This window comes from Glossina fuscipes, unplaced genomic scaffold (assembly GCF_014805625.2).
Source record: "Glossina fuscipes isolate IAEA_lab_2018 unplaced genomic scaffold, Yale_Gfus_2 1, whole genome shotgun sequence".
Taxonomy (NCBI): domain Eukaryota; kingdom Metazoa; phylum Arthropoda; class Insecta; order Diptera; family Glossinidae; genus Glossina; species Glossina fuscipes.
Window position 1 is genome coordinate 8,882,008 of NW_023998415.1, and position 18,130 is coordinate 8,900,137.

The 18,130-nt window shown below is 33.7% G+C and overlaps 1 protein-coding gene across 1 annotated transcript; it reads right to left on the reverse strand.

Moving 5' to 3' along the window:
- Positions 1 to 5,163: 5,163 nt before the first annotated feature.
- On the reverse strand, positions 5,164 to 8,677 carry LOC119632292 (T-box transcription factor TBX2-like). Its single transcript, XM_038025126.1, has 5 exons — positions 8,584 to 8,677; positions 8,283 to 8,445; positions 7,805 to 8,072; positions 7,591 to 7,728; positions 5,164 to 6,003 (listed from the first exon to the last, which is right to left on the reverse strand). The coding sequence occupies exons 1-5, from the start codon at positions 8,675 to 8,677 to the stop codon at positions 5,164 to 5,166; spliced, it is 1,503 nt and encodes a 500-aa protein (XP_037881054.1).
- Between the last annotated feature and the right edge of the window lie 9,453 nt (positions 8,678 to 18,130).

The window sequence follows — 18,130 nt, forward strand, 5'->3', positions numbered from 1 at the left end:
TTCACGTTTGACATATAAGCTCTCATTAGTTTATAGCGAATGTTTTTAATTGTATCTCAATCTCCCTTCCTCTCCTTCATTCTTTTCTGACGAAGTGCTTTGTTTGTGTGTAACAATTATAAAGTGAATAAATTAAAGAAAACTAATCTATATAAACAAAAAAAATAAATAAATTCACTTTAACAGCGATTTATATATAAATGTATTTTTGTGATTACCTTGGAAAACTCTGAGATTTGTCACATCCTTTAGTAGTCAGTACAGATACGGAACAAAATCGTGTTCTCTTCAGTCAATTAAGGTCTTGAGAGAAGTTTAATCATAACTTTCTTCAGAGATTTTTTTCCAGATATCGCGATACTTCTACAGATATCGCATTTTAAATTTCTAAGACAAAAGGTTTGCAATTTTTTTTTTATTTATTAGGGAATAAATGATCTTGAAAATCTTGTCCGAATATATCGCCTGGAAGCCTATAGCATTTCGATAACAAAGCAGACCAGGAATAAAAAATCTGGGGAAGGGAGGATTCGTTTACGTGAACGTAAAGTAAGCTTGAACTTGGCTTGTTTGAGAGGCAAAACAACAAATACTATCCGACCTGCACTTCTAGCTTAGCAGGAATTAACATAGATTACATACAAGATTCACTTGCAATAAACATACTATGTAATAATATAGTAAACATTTTCGCACGAAATAAATCTAACAAATCTCAAAACAGGAAGGCTTAGCATATAAACCATAAGTGAAAGGCCAGTAACGCAAGTTTGATACGGAGAATGCATAAACCGGACTCCTTGTTGAAATCTTTAATACATCTGTGATCAGTATATGAGAAGTCCATCAAGACATGTGACAAGATGTTCAGGCAGTTCGGCCAATTTTTACAACCTTCTGCAAAGTCCATTAGTTGAATTAATTACATGAGGGCAACATTCGTTTAGCAAAGAAAGCTTTCATTTTTCGACGAAGCTATTCATCGAATCATCAAATTGCAGGCAGGAGCATTAATCACATTCACCGTACAATGCTTTCGTAGATTTTATAAAAAAAAAAAAAATAAAAAAAAAAATTGTAACCAAAGTATACATAGACGCAGGAAAAAATATATTAAACGTCAGGAATAATACATTAAAGGCTAAATAACTATGATATTGTCCATCACTTGCGTATACATAAATCAATATAATATATGAGAGTCTAAGATAGGTCCATCTTTCATTAAACTAAACGATTCGAAATTATTTTTTGTTAAATTGTTTAAAACCCATTCGCCCCGCCTGACGCCTTTCCAAATAATGATATTTTGATGAAACTTGATTAACTAGTAATTCGCAAATGAATTGAATCGGACCGTTGTTACAACCACCCCTCTTATAATATCGTCGTATTTGAAGATATCATTATGCAAGCTTGTCGATTCACTGCCATGATCAACTTAAATATTGTCACTTGTTTTCACTCTGCCTGTTTTGTCACTTTCAGTTCGCCAACCTTTCAATTACATTGTCATGCCGATCATTGGAGAATGAGTAGTACATTCATTTTGTCAAAATGTTCGCAACCGCCAAAGGGAAGCTTCAGAGTTTAAGTATGTCCGACTGTCCGCCTGTTGTAAAGGTTTTCCTGGCGGCAGGAATGAAGCTATCGTCTTCAAATTTGGCAGAAATATTGAAAGTTCTTGCACGCAGGCGACCATTGAAAATGGGTCAAAACGATCGAAGGACGCGCGTAAAGTAGCACGTAAACTGAGAGCACCTTTGCTTTGCAAAACGGAAAAAAGATTGGTCTTATAGGTTTATTACTCATAAACTACAGCGGATTAATCTACGAAAATTTTGTACGTATGGTCTACGGGCGGATTCTAGGATCTCTAAGAAAATGAAAAAATTCGGCCACGTCCACTCAATTTGATAGTGTGCCCTAATTTTATTTTTTTTTCTCTCAAAACCTTTATAACGAGCAGAAGCAACACTCAAAACCTCCATGTAATATATAAATTCTTGGCCGGTTTCAACAATTATAATTGAAGCAAACTGTTTCCTACTTTTAAAGAAAAAGAAAAACAAGTAAAAAAATTACATTCGGCTCTGGCCGAATCTCTCGTACACACCAATTTTATCTTATCTTAGAAAAGATTTAAAAATCGAAAAAATTTAATTTTCATACTATAAAATATATGGTAGTATAGAAATGTCCTAAAGTGTGTCTAATGTGCTTAACAAACCAGAAAGCAGAAATTTGCTCAATTTATCTTGTACAGCGCGCGTGCCCTTGGTCCGACATGGGCCCATTTTGAATATTCTTGCCAAATTTCACAAATTTTTTGCCACGGAGAACACATCAGCAGGTAAATGGTCAGACGGACACACTTAGATGCATTCGCATTTTGATTTCGTTGAAGCATATGTACTATACTCCGTGAGGTTTTGAAGCTTGCTTTTGGGCGTTATAAAGATTTTGATAAAAAAGTGAAATTTTCATACTGAATAGGCGTGATCTAGTATTTATTTATTACTGTAGGCGCAAACAAATTTTCTCCATTTTCAATACCAACCTGCTTGCGAGAATTTCCAATGTTTCTCCCAAATCTGAGAGCCATAGCTTTACTTGTGTGACCAGGAAAATGTTTACAGCAGACTTTACACGGACAGATGGATGGATAGATAGCAGGCTTAAATCCATTCACATTTTGATGCTGATCAAGTATATATATACGTACTTTGTGGTGAATCTAAAACTTCCTTGTGGGCGTTGTAAACATTTTGACTAAATGAATATACCCACCACCCTCCGATGATGACCAAAAAAAAAGGTGGCAAAGAAAAGTATTATAGTAGACTTATAAAATCGTTCTATAATGTTCATTACCATGTAATACTTTGTAAAAACAACTTAAATGGAAAGCTTTGTTCTAATTTACATATAGATTTCATATGTATTAAGAAAAAAAAAGTATATAAATAAAAGTTTGCTAAAACTTGACTTTTCGCATAAATTCGCATTACTTAGCAAATTTTCCTTAAGTGATTTATGTGGTAAATTTATTTAAGACAAGTTATACAAACAAACAAACGTCTTTTATATATCTATTTTTACTGAGACGCGTCAATTTGGTGGGTAATTTTGCGAATCGTCGTTACGGTCACAAAAGTAAAGATAGTAGGCTGAAATTTGGTGCAAAGATTCCCTGATCGATTAGGAATATGTGGATCAAAAAATGGGAATAATCTGTTCATATGCACTTGTACAATGTGGAAAAATCTAAAACAATCTCGTAAAACACGGACAACTTTTTCAAATTTTTGTTTTTATAAAACAAGCACACAAGTATTCGTCAGATGCATCTGGTTGTTCATGAGACCAGTGCTCCTAATTGGTTCAGTAATATGTTTCGAGCTCTTTTTAATAGTACCTGCTTCGATTTGTTACTACTAGATTTACGATCATTGACCATAAATAACTTGTTTTACTGAAATTCATCTTTTCAACGGAAAGGAAATTTTTATGAAAAAAAAAACGAATAAAGCTAAATATATTTGATTCAATGGATGAAGTATGCATGGATTCGGACATTCGGTGTACATCCAAAGTACAGGTTACCTCTTAAACACATATTGAATATATATTATCAATATATAAAAGCTATAAATTCAGAGGACTATTTTTGCGCACAACCTGATGCTGGGATAGCTCACCGGCTCCAGGCTTCCATTCACAAGAAATTTCTTCAAAGTATTCTTTTCTTAGAAAATTATATTTCAATATTTCTTTTTCTACATTAAATTTTCCTTTTCTATCCAAGGTAAGCTCATTTCTCTTAATCTAAAGACCTAGCACCACCTTCGCTCACCTTGCGACCAAATCCCCTCTCACTTACTTTACTCTAACTTACTAATTTGACTGAATTTTGGCTTAAGTTAACTATTCTAATTTCTCTTTACTCAATTTCTCTTTTCTCTTAATCCTAATTTACTCTAATACACCCCCCCTCAGAGACGAAGGACCTGTGACGACAAAACGAGGGTCGATTTTGGTTCCTTACAAAATAAATAATTCCTTCAGAATTTCTGTTTAATATATCCGTCAAAAAGTTGAATATGAATCACCGCAAGTCTAGTGGTATCAAACAGCGGCAGGAAGTATTGAAAAGAACTCGATATGGCCCGTGAACGTATGACTGAACGAATCGGGAGCACTTGTATGAATGACCGTAAGTCTAATGGTATCAAATAGCGGCAGGTAGTGTTGAGAAGAACTCGATATGACCCGTGAACGTATGACTGAACGAATCGGAAACGCTTAGGTCCCGAAGTGGTAGGTGGTTCTGACGGATACTTGTGTACCGGTTTTTCGGAAACGAAAATTTGAAAAAGATGTCCGTGTTTCACGAGAATGTTTTAAATTACTTCCACATTATGAACGTGCATGGGCACAGATCACTCCCATTTTTTAAAGTGATATTCCTAATTGATCGGGGGTTGTGGGTTTGTGCCACACATTTCAGCCCCACAACTTTATTTTTGCGAATGTAACGACTCACAAAATATGATTCGCCCGTCGAATTGATGGGTTTTAGTAAAAATAAATATACCACATTTAGAAATAGGAAAGTGGGCGTGTCCCAGAAAGAAAGAATAGACAGATTTATCTGCTGCATTAAACCATTGAAAACTAACATGTATTCCCTGAAGACCACTGCTTCCTAATGCAGAATTTTTGAGCTTGAAATCACAAACCCGTCATATTGACGTTAATATTAATGTCACACATCTATCAAATAGTATATGTTATATTAATTCCCCAAAGTATTAATTTGTTCCTTTGACAAGTAGTTTTTCAAGAATAAATTAAAAATTATTTCAAGTTTCCCATTAAAAAAAAAACAAAAAAAAATAAAAAAAAGACCATTTATTCTAAAAATTATTTATCTATTTATTAAAAATTTATAAATTATTAATTAAAGTAAAATAATTAAAAAAAAAAAACGCTTACTATCGAGAAATTTTTACATAAATTGCAACGAAGAGTATTTAGTTTTTCTCCTCCTTTTTTCTTTTTTTTTTTTTTTTAGCAAAATGGAAAGAACAACAACAGCAATAACTACACTTCGATCACATATAGCTATGAAGAAAAAAACAAAAATGAAAGAAACTCTAACTAAACTGCAACGGAATCGCAAACGTTACGATTATTACAAGTGCTGTCGCAATCACTACGATTGCAAGCACCTTTACCACCCAATATGGCTGAAATACTAAAACTGCCATGTTTCGCAGCGATACCAGGAATCTCATATGATGGCCGACGCTTAAAACATTGTTGATATTGATGTTGGGACTGTTGTCTTGCATCGACATCGACGCCTGATTGTGATTCCTCAGATGATGTACTAACCACATCCACAAACGTATCAACAGCACTTATTTCATCTAATTGCACCGACGATGATGATTGACTAGATGCATTCGTGTCTGTGAATAATAACTGCTCTGTTAACAATGGCCGATTGTAGGCCATATTAAGTGTAAATTGCGTAGAGGCGATACTATGGGGAAGCGTTGCATTACCATACACGGGCATAGGTTGGCCTAATTGTGTGTAATATGTTGACGCGGAAGGCATTAACTCCGTTAAAATGGCAGCAGAATGATTTAAATTATTCACTATACACGGAACATTGACATCATACGCGCGGCTGTCATAACGTAAATCAGTAGCGTTTACCTCCATATACGGTAAATGATTTCTCTCATCATTACGACTGCGTAAACGTTTCGTCTGCGATGAATCTTGATTATTACTGCTCGACACACTCAATTGATCATCTTCTCGTATTACTGTTGTTGTACACGTCATTGCATTATTGGTTGATGGATGATTGTCTTCACTTCGGTCGGGTGATAGAGACATTTTACGCTTGCAACGTGATTGTCCAGTTTCACGGAAACCCTTAGCAAAAGGATTGTTATCAATTTTCAGCTTTGTTATGCGATCATTCTGAGGAAATAACATAAGAAAAAGAAAAAGAAGAAGAAGAGCATATTAAAAAAAAATAAAAAAAAATAAAAAAAAACTCTTACACGTGAACGAACAATAATAACAAAAAAGGTTAAAATTCCCTTTCCAACTTGGTAAAGAATCTTAATTGGCGCCTAAACATTAATATAAAATACACGTTGAGGAATATGAATTATTTCATGGAAATTTTCAAAATTGTAATTAATTAATTTGAGGATTTCAATAAAACCTCAAAGAGTCTGCATAGAGAGAGAGAGAGATATTTTTAGTTGACTGTGACTTTATATCAAAGACAAGCTCGAATTTCGGTTACATATCGTACTTTTAGAGATTTTCAATTTATATAGGCATGCGTGTCTGTGTTTGTGTTTGTGTATGTGTCTCAAGACCTGAATTAAAGGAAATACTGTATGTCCCATCAAAAGCCACATGAGGACATATCACATCTTAAAGTAAGTGTGAAATCTTAGGGTAGCCTCAATGTAATTACGAATTTGAGAGCACATCGGTAAATGTGATTCACATCTCGAAATGCGATGCTTTATCTACGTAGATCAAGTGTTAGAAACGTAATTGGAATCTAAATTATGACAAACACAAGCAAAAGCGAATATTAAATAACTTACTGCGACATTGAAAAGATTTTCGAACTTCATCAAGTTCTTCCAAATTCTTTACCCCGTTCCAAATGGCTGAGATAAATCTTTAAAGGTAAAGTGTAAATGGAAAAAACTACATATAAGATATGAATTCGAAATTTTACGAACTGAACTGTATTATCCTGAATAGGATAATTGGAATTTTAAATTACATCATAAACTTTAGTTCAATTCGAAGACACATAAGCTGGATTCGTGCACAAGATTGAAATTTTTGAGCTAGTTTAAGAATTTAGATCGTATACGCTTGATCAACGTTTACGTTTAAACTAAAGTAAGCAGAAAACTATATATTAAATAACGAATCTCTGAAGAATCTCTTTGGATGTTGGAAATTTTCGATTGAATTAAGCTGTGAATCAAGCTATGTCAGTATATTTAAAAAAACTATAATTCGTGTTTCGAAAACTTTAAACTTCAGTATTTACACTTTTACCAAACTCTCACAAACCTGTGTTATGGTCGTAAATTCCCCCAAAAATGTACATCAAACATTCAACTATACATTCTAAATACACACTAAAAGCATTACTTTACTGTACTTTTGCTCAACTTTCCCAAGTCCGCTTTGCAATTTACAAACTGAAATTACGTCAATAATGGTAGGTTATGTACGGTTATGCTCACAATTAAAATGAAAGATTTGCGTATTTTCGCAATTTCTTTCTCGTGAAAGCTATAAGACAAGTCGAGCCTTGAACTAACCGATAAATAAATTATAGTTCCAAGACTCCAAACTTCCCTAATAAGCAGCAAAACGAAAAAAAAAAAAAATATTCAAATTTTGCTATCAACTATGTTGACAAATCTAAAGCCTCGCCTAACAAGAGATCCGATATCGAACTACGGTTTATAGTAGTAGTATAGTCCAACAACTATGCGTTACTGACATTTAAATATGACTGACCTGATAGGCTGTAACTGCTATGAATTCCGTTTCAGGAAAAACAAAGGCTTGCTGAGGTGCCCAAGGAATTTGTGTCAAATCACTGGTGCATATTACATGAATACGTGGCTGATACTTGTGCATGCTGGCCAAAACTATCTGAAATCATAGAAAGAGCATACGATTTTTTTTCACACTTCACATCTCACTCCATAAAAAGTCTTACAATGCTTACATGACCATTGTTATCTAAGGTGTTGTTTGTTAATTTGACTTTATTAAAGAGCAGAGGCTGGGCTTGCCAATGTAAACCGGTCGCCGGGCTATCAGGATGTAAATACATGCGTTGCGGTGATTGCGGTTCTGCTCCACCTGCCGGTACCCATTGTGAGCTGGAAAATTTGTAACGGCAATCCCCTAAAGGCACCATTTCAATTAGTACACAATATTGTGCTTCATCTTCTAGGCCTTTTAACGAGACACGCATTGAGGGAAACATACGTCTATTGAAAATAATAATAAAATGTACAGAAGCGATCTTCATTACAATTACTTATCTCAGTCATATATGTTTATTCAGAGATAATCTGTCATACTCATAGGTATCATAACAAAGAGGCCAAAAGAATTGACTGATAGCTTTGATAAACATCACCTTTTGTTTTTGTTTTTGAAAAACTGGCAACAACTTTGCCATAAGCGTCTTTGCTTACCTGCCGCATTTGGTGATAATCATTTCGGTACCAATTTTATGAAATTGTTGCCATAAATTATTATTTTCCAGTTTGACCTCCACATTGCCAGGCAATTTCGGCAAAGGTGGCATTGCAACGTGCAACGGTATCATATGCAAAGGCATAAACGGCGCAAAAGGATCTAAATACATTTCAATTATTTAGAATAGAAAACAAAAAAAATTTAAAAAAAAAAAATAAATAAATAAATAAATAAAAAAACAGCCGACGGTTACTTTATCCACCAATTCATATTAAAAAACGTCTTCAATTCTCCCACCTGGTATTCGCTGCATTATTTGTTGTCTATATAAAATTTCATGGGCAATTTGTTGTTGCATTCTCAAATCTATTAATTCATTCATGGTAATCATTGTTTTTTGTTTTAAATCATTTACATACATTAACTTTATATCGTTAAATATGCGATGCGTTAAACTTTACTAAAAATCAGAATCCGTTATATAATCACTTCCTTCTTCTTTCGAGTTTATTTCTCAACTTCTTCTTCTCAACTAAAAAAAATTTTCTTCTGTCATTTAGTTAACAAGAAACCGAATCTTTCCTCTCTTATACCATTGCCATCTCTTATCTAAAAAAAAAAAAAAAAAAAAAAAAAAAAAAAAAAAAAGAAAGATCTTGTCCTTCTCTCTCTCTCTCTCTCTCTCTCTCTCTCTGTGTGTGTTTTTCTCTATTAAAAACAACAAAAATTCTGCTTAATCTTTTTCATTTCATTCTCTCATTTTCTCTCTCACTCTCACTTGTGTTTGTAGAGCATCGTTATTGGGATTGGTTTATTGCCTCTTTATACATAACTGAGTTTTATTATGTTGTCTCTGTTACTCTCTCTCGGCTCACTATACTTAGATATTAATACTCCCTCCATTTTTATATTTTAGTAAATCAACAAAATAGGGAAAATAATCAATTCTATCCATTTAATGTCCATATAATCAATATGCTTAAATTCTCAATAAAATTTAGTTAATTAATAATTTTAATCAGTTTACATTCATTTCATTAAAAAATTCATATAAGAATTTGAGTTTCGATTTGAAAATATTTAACTTTGATTAAATGAAGATTTATCGATATGTAACAATTAGTGAATGTTTTGAAAAAAAAAAGCGTTGGCTTCTCAATTTATAAACAGCTTTTATAAGATTCTTCAAGTTGTCAGAGACCTTCAGTCCAATTGGACATAATACGATTGCGTTTAATTCTTATACTGCAATATTTTTAATGTATTGTACTCAACGAAATTTTTAAGAACCCTACACCGTACCGAAGTGCCTCCATCGTGCATAGCCCAAGTTTTTGTCTCTGCTAAACGTGGCCTATCTTCCCATTTGATCAGTTATAGTTTAATATTCAAGCAATTATTTGTTGCTACCCATCGAAAGATTCGAAGACTACTTCACTTCTATAGCTGGAAAACAAAACTATTGCTGCTAGATACGAATAATGGTTTTATACCTTGTTCCGAGATCCGATAAAGCATTCCTTACTAATGTTTCGATTTATGGTGGCTTGGAACTTGAAAACCGAATAATCATTCCTTCAATCCAACTATACCTTCTTGCTTTGATTCAATAATTGCGATTTTTGTTACTGTAATTTCATAATCAATTTATTATTCCTTGACACACCGTCTAGCTTTTCCTCCCATTGCAATTCGAGATCTAGGCTATCAGCTTTTCTTGCAGGTAAAAACAATTAACCTTGAAGTTATTATTTATTTATTTATTTATTTTTCTTTTGTAAACAATTTTTTATACTCGGCGGTACTTCTAGTGCAAAGGTATATTAAGTATCTTGGTACGTAGAAAGCATCGTTAAAGATTTTAGAAAAAAGCAGTTTTTTTTAAGCTTCTCTAACCGCCTGACGCAGTCTGTGCGTCTGTCCGTCATATACTCCTGACTTCAGCCTAAAGCTTGCAACTTTTCTCATATATTTTGATGAAATTTAGTACAACGACATGCTTCAATACGTTTCAAATACATAAAAATCGACTAAATCAGACGGGGGACACGCTTACGGTATAACCCAATGCGAGGATAGTTCTATTTTGGAAAGCCAAAAAATTATTCTGTTGCTCTTCACTCGTAAATTAGAACAGTAAAAATCTATTCTGAAATAATGGTGTGTTGGGTATACTTCCAATTACACCACTTGTGATACAAGGCTATATTAGGACTGTGCGGTTGTAGGCAAGAGCTCAAAGGACTTGATATAGACGCCGCTTTTATTATACCTATCGATTCGAAATCACATTTTGCATTTATCTAAGCTTGTCTGTCCGTCTGTCTCTCTTGTGTTCAACGTACAAGCGACGACTTTTGAAATATTTTGATGAAATTTGATAGACACTACCTTCCATACAAGGCCTTATTTTGAAAACTCGATGTAGGGTGGTGTAAGGTATAAAACGAAGGATCGTGCTCTACTAAAGTATTTTAATTTGCTTCCTTCAAACCTCTTATTTCGTTTATTTTTATTTACTTACTTTTCTTACCCTTCTTTGCATTATTTCATTATACCGATGATATCGTAAATATTCCGATGTAAATGCAACAAACGGGAAGGTCAACTTGTATCACTTTTGTATTTCGTATCGTACAATGGCTCAATAACGAATACTTTTAACTGACCTTAGCCTTTCGAAGAATTGAAAAATAAAGTTAATCCTCTTCAATACATTCCACTTTTGCTACATACGCGATTCTTTGGAATTGCAGTAGCGATTAAATACATATTATAAATATTCATTATTGTTTTATGTATATATTTAACACTTACATATAGAAATTGTATGAAAATTTACATTTCAACATATATTCATTGGTATAATAACATGAATTGTTATATGAAAATTTTTTACAAAGTTTCGTATTAACCTACGGATTACACGTATACATGCATCTTGAAAATATGTATATGTATACGAACACTAATTCAGAATTTTCTTTTTTTTATGTTCAATCATATCACAGTTACGTTATAAAAAAAATTTTAAAAAATTACTCTTGGCTCAAGGACGAACGCTATTGAGAATGATTCGGATCAGAACGCCCTTTCAACTACTTCTTATATAACGTATTATTTTGAAAAAGCGTTAAATGAATAACTGTTATAAGTGCAGTGATAAATGGTTTTTAATGGTGGACCATAGCCCATCTTAAAATTTTTACTCGTTTTATAAATAAATATAGTACGATTTGGTTTTATAATTTAACATTGAAAGATTGTTCGGTTTGTTTGGACGATTGGCTGCAACAAGCGATCGCTATATAAGAATAATGGCACTGATTTGGCTAACTATACCATGGAAGAATTGCCTCCAGATTGCGAAATGTATTGGAGATTACTAGAAACTCAACAAGAAATTGAAAGTATTCTTAAAGTCAACGGAACTACTCGGATCGCGGTGAGATGGGAGTCATTAACTATGACAAAGAATTGTGAAAGCCAGAAATATCAAACTAACAGCAGATCTAGCTCCGGAATCAGAATATATATATAGTGGACGGCGCCCAGATAGCTATCGTCTACTCCAGTTACCTATGTCTTTACAATATGATACCAGTGAAGGACACGGTTGTCAATTTCTTATTGTTTTATTTGTAGCTTACAACTTTTTGTGTGCGTGTGTATGTGTGTGTGTGTGTGTGCTTACTTTATTTTATAATATATTCTCAAAAAACTAGAGAGCGGAAAGAATTCATGTAAGTGAGCCTGTAATTAATTTGGCGCCGAATTCAGCCTCGATGGAATCACATCCACAAAGCTATACTAAAACATATATAAAGTAACACTTGTGAACACTTGTACCATTTGTCCTGATTTTAGGATTTTAAAAAAGAATAAAACAATTAAAAAAAAAAAGTATTTTGTGAAATAGTGACAATCAAAAACATACAAAGTGACAGTCGGTAAATATCATAAGACACTCTTTTGTGACCAAAATTATCTACGAAAAAGTAAAAAAAAATAAATGAAACAACAAAACAACAAAAACAAAAATAACAATATAGTAATCGTATATATAAGCAAGCAAGCAACAAATATCTTCAACTCAAAGGTATATCGAAAGGCGCGACTCTAGGCGCACACACACAGCAGGTTGCAAGGAAAGGATCAAAAAATTTATTACAAATACAATGATTGTTATTACAAAGCTGGCGACACTTATTGCCTGAGCGAAGATAGACAACGGCACAAACTTCTGTTAATTGTTTGTAAGTGGTAAAGTGTTGATTTTACATACTTGAGATCAGTCGGAACCGAGAACAATACACAAACGTACAAACCGATACATGCACGAACACACACAAATACATAAACTCTCTCGAAAACGAAAATTACCCGAAAGGCCATGAAAATCAAATCATACCGCTCGTCGCACAAACTAATCATAAAAACCGCAATTAGTAACCGGTAAAATTTGATATGACATATATACCCAGTTATACTATATTTTAATGGATAAGATTAAGAAATTGTTGTCGAATTTTGAAAAATTTCGAAGAAAATTTTTAATTTCTATTCATGAGTGTTATTAAAAAAGGAGGAAAAAATTCATATTTCATTAAATACTTTCATCAGTTATCAAGAGGGTAACCAAATGTTCATTTACACACAATACCCAATATTGAGTCATTAAGGAGAAAATGCAAAAAGTGAAGAAAGGAAATTCCAAGTGCTTCCGTTTTTCACTTAAAAAGTAATTGGAAGACTTTTTATCTTGTAGACTACTTTTTCATTCTTATCATCTTGCATTCATTTCTCACATCTTGAATCATTCCATTATGCAAAAATTCCATAACAAACAAAAAAAAAAAAAAAAAAAAAGGAAAGACAATGAGTTTATGTTAACAAACAAAATCAGACAAAATCACTTTAACTAGGCATTGGCGGGAGACATAGATTTGTTACGTTGTCCCGCCCTCCTTGGCTCTTGGAAAAAAGAAAAAATATCTTAATCCTTATTAGAGTTCTTATGACTTTATCATTATTTCATACTTCATGCATGTATGCGTGCGTACGTCTGTCGTCATTTGATTCCACAAATAGGTTTTTCTATTTCTTTTGCTTCGAATGAAATCGAAATAAAATATCAATAATTTTTTCTTTTTTTTTTTCACAGTAATTAACATAACCGCACATATCGAAATCGTAATCTATTAATGCACATATGTGGACTAAAAATTTAGCGGATTCATTAAATAATTTCATCTACAATCATTTATTAAAACAAAAAAGAAGAAAAAAAAGAACGATGTATTCATCGTTACTTCGAGACTCATCGCCTAATTATAAACGGGCGCGGAGCCTATTTCGAGTTTAATTTCAATGAGAAACCTAGTTTGTGGACCCAAACTAGGCGAATATCCTTGTACCAGGTTTCGGCCTTCTATTGCAATATGTTCATGTTGGGCTATTAGTAGCTCAAAAATACGTGAGAGGGGCCATGGATAGGGGTGAAACGGTTCAGAGTCTTAGATTGATCATGAACTCTCTTTCTCATTCTTTCTCTCTTTTTCTCTTTCTCTCTCTCTCTCGTTATCTCTTTCTCTCTGATACATTGTTCTAGATGAGACAAGCGAAAGCGCGACTCAGTTTTAATATATGTGACGTTGTTATCTTCTGCATATGCAAATATAACGATCGTTTAGTAAAGTTTACTCATTAATCGGGAATTCGATACCTATTACGCCGCCTAAGGTGGCCGGAAAGATGAGAAAATTCTTATTCGAAAAGTAAGGAACGAAATCGGTTTTTTCCGTTCGATTATTTTATCCAAAAGCACATTCCCAGACCGAAAAGAACTTTATTTCACTTTTCGATCGCAATGATCAAGTGGGGAGAGTGATGACAGAGCAATCTTACATCTCTAGTTGAAAGTTTTCTTACAGACTTGTTTTATAGCGTATGGAGAGATGTAAAGTCTAATAAAATTTTCTTAAACAAGTAAAAGCACCGTAGTGGGCCACAGCCCACCATTAAATATTCCACACCACTTCGTTTAATACAGTTATTCATATAACGATTTCTGAACATTACGTCTTGTATGGGAAGTGGTCGAAGAAGTACACAAACTCAATATATCCTTGTTTAGCAACTGGTGTAAATTAAAGTAATTGAAAGTAATAATTAAAAAAATAAGTAAATAAAAAAAAAAAGATACCAAGAAAGAAATTACATCCAACTATAGCCGAACTTTTTTTACCCAACGCACCGTTATCTTAGGAGAGAATATACAGCTCTTGACCGAAGCACCACCTTTTAAAGTGTGTATCGTTCTTAAAAATGTCTTTGCCAAATTACGGTTTATCGCGAAGTAAGAAACGAGCAATGTATGTAAGAATTAAAATTAAAAAATATTAGGAAGCATGCATTCGTAAAACGAACTAAGCCTTTAATTGCGATCACAAAGTCGCAAAAGCTAAGTTATTGCTACTAAATCTCATGCAAAATTACGGTACAAACACTAAAAGAATGCAACTCGAGTTCTAGTAACTTTCAGAGACATTACGCAACTCCACATCTGAAACGCGTTTGAAAAATTCTGAAACCTACCGTAAAAATCCGATTTCATCATTATGTGTAGACCGCGTCATTGCCAAAATCGCCCGAAACATCCCCACTACCTATATATAGGTATAATTATCAAAAAATTTAAACGAAGTAGTGCAAGTACAGTTCTTTGATGTATTTTAAGCCGCGGCAGAAGCAGATCCCCCCTTCTCTTTTTCTCATAACTTTTTTGCATAATTTTCAGATATTTTTAGAAGCGTTTTATCGTCGAAAACAAACTATCTACATGTGAAGAGACTTTCTATTCTTTAAAAAGTCGATTATCTTATTGTAAAAAAAAAAAAAAAACCGAGCCTCCAGTCTCGAACCCACATTGCTGCTGCGAGTGAGCGAGGCGAATATAAGGCGGAGGAGAATATCAGGAATATTTGTATCGTAAATCAAATCAAAAAAGTACACAAACTTAATATACCTTTGTATAACAACTGACATAATTAAAATTAATTGAAATTAATAATTTAAAAAAAAAAAAGTAAGAAAATCACATTTAACTCTAGCCGAATCTTGTATACCCATCACACACAGTTATCTTCGAAGAGAATATACAGACTTTTATTGTTGTAATTTACGAGTAAAGAGAAAAAAAAAATCGTTTTTTGGTTTTTAAAAATAGAAATGTCCTCAGTTAATGCTGTACATTAGGCGTGTCCCGTGACCTGTTTCGTCGACATTTAAAATTAAAACGGGCTGCAATTGTATTGCCTGATTTGAAGCTGATATATTAATTATTGCGACCAGAAGAATGTTCACCACACACCACGTCCGCAAAAAATGATAGACGGAAGGACAGACAGTGTTCCAGTGTTTATCCTATGAAGATTCCTTCCGCATATTGCAAACGTTTTATTAAAGGAATAAGTATTCAATATTCTATAATATTAGGTGGGCATGGTCGACTGTTTCCGTTTTTGTACAGCTACTTTAGAATCACACATCGAATACATATGCAACTTTTTAAAGTTTCATCTTGGGTAATAAGCAAAACATCAATTTTTTCTTTTGCATTTTACAGCAAATGCATTCACGGTTTATGTGTTGCTGTAGGGCATATCCTTCAACAGATTTTGTCCAATTTTAATAGCGATCTATATTCTTGCAAATTCGTATTTGGTTTATGGTCGGCAGAATGTTTAGCAAACACGTTACACAAGCATACAGACATTGACCAACTGGACAGACGGCCTATGCTTAAATCGAGTCGGAATTCGATGATGATTTGATGCTGTGAGGTCTCTAAAGCGTTTGGGCGTTGCAAACACGCCCATTCCCATGCTTCGATGATGGATATAAAACCAAGCAAAACCGTGATTGTTGACCAAGACCGACCGATCGATAATCGCTTCGCTTAATCTTCGTTTATTTTCGCGTTAATACCCGGAACTTTTACTTTGTTTCCGTGCAAACGCGTACCTTCCAAAGAAGCTCTTGTATGACAGAGGATCCAACGATCACATTAAACTAAGTTTACCAAAATTAATCTTTTTATTAAGGTCTATACTACTGCATTACTACAAAAAATAAAACAAAGGAACAAAGAAAAATTCTATAAATACAATCTTCCAATGTCAAATTCATTTTATTTTTTATGAAAAGTCTTAAATCCAATCCATTTCGGTTCTGCAACGTAGAAAGCGTAGAAAGTAGATTGCTCAGTCGGTTCTAAAAAAATCGTATATTTCGTCGACAGATATAGACCGATTCTAGTTTTCATACACTTTACCATTTCAGGATTCCGTTCACTATGTTCGCTGTGTCACATACATCCACCATGTCAACCATTAATTTCTGATGTTGAACAGACTGGCAATATTAAACAATTAAGTGGTTCGAGACATTTTCTCTCTGATATTTGCTCAATCGTCCTTCTCGAATTTATAAATAATGATTACTTTTATCTATTTCGAGACTCTTGACGTACTAAACTGCGGTTCGAAATTAAGAAATCTTCAATTTTTTTTTTTTTTTTTTGTTTTACACATCAAACCATATATTTGACGAGTTTCATCTATTTTCACAACTGTCAGTGCTAGGAAGCACAGTAGAAATCCAATTATTGAAAATGGATTTTAGGTGAAACGGCTGAAGAGGCAACAATTATCAACCATAACAAGTAAGAAAATTATATTCGATCTTTATTCGGTCGAGTCTTTTATACCCATCATCACCATTATCCTAAAAGAGATTTAAAAAAGGAAGAGAATTAAAATTTTCGTACTCTCTAATATTGGATGAGTGCGCCTGATTTTTTCTATATTCAGAATAAAATTAGAAATTGATATGATGTATGTGTTGTAGTTTGCGAGTGGCAAGCAAAAAATACGGAAAGTAAATGTGTTCGCAGGCTTTGTTGTATAGGAGTGTGGGCGTTGTAGGCGTGTGTTTTGAACGCTTTAGATCATATTCAAATTATTTGCAAATTTCTAAGGGATAGCTTTATTTTCCGCAGTTGGCCAGACGGTCAGATGGACAATGAACGGACACCCATAATTAAGTGCCGTTCGAATTCGAAATTGGTCAATGAAGCTTTTGAAGGTTGCTTCTACCCGTTATAAATGTATTGAAAAAAAGAAATGAAATTTTAAAACCTCAGATTATTAGCTAGGCGTGAACTAATTTTCCCCTTCTTTGTACAAGTGTACAGCAATGCCTATAGAATGGCCGCCCAAATTTTTTTACGTGTATCTGGTGTTGTGTTTATGAGTAAAGAGGAAAAAAAACAAATTTTTTTCTTCCTTTTCAAAAACAGAGGTGTTCTCACTCAATACGTAGTACAGTGAGCGTTTCCTTGAACCGATTTGGGTAATTTTCAATGCCAAGCTGCGTGCAAGAACTTCCAATGTTTCTACCGAACATGCAGTCGATGGCTTCATTTTTGCGGCCAGGAGAATGATTAAGACGGGAATTAAACAGACGGACAGACAGACATGCTTAAATTGATGCACATTTTGATGCTGACCAAGAATATATATATACATTTTGACGCGTCTCGGCAGCTCATCCTTTGGTGATGAGTATAATAAAGTAGCATTGATGGACATATCAAGAATACTCAGTACTCCAAAACGTATCATCAAATATGAAAAAAAAGGGGTGAAATCATTATGAGATTTGGGGAAAAAAAAAATTGCTGCTAACGACAAAAACAGAATATATAAGATTATCGGAAGCGGCTTAACAAGTATTCTGGAAATGTGATACTTAGTGTCTGCAGTGACTGTCCAGACAGTCC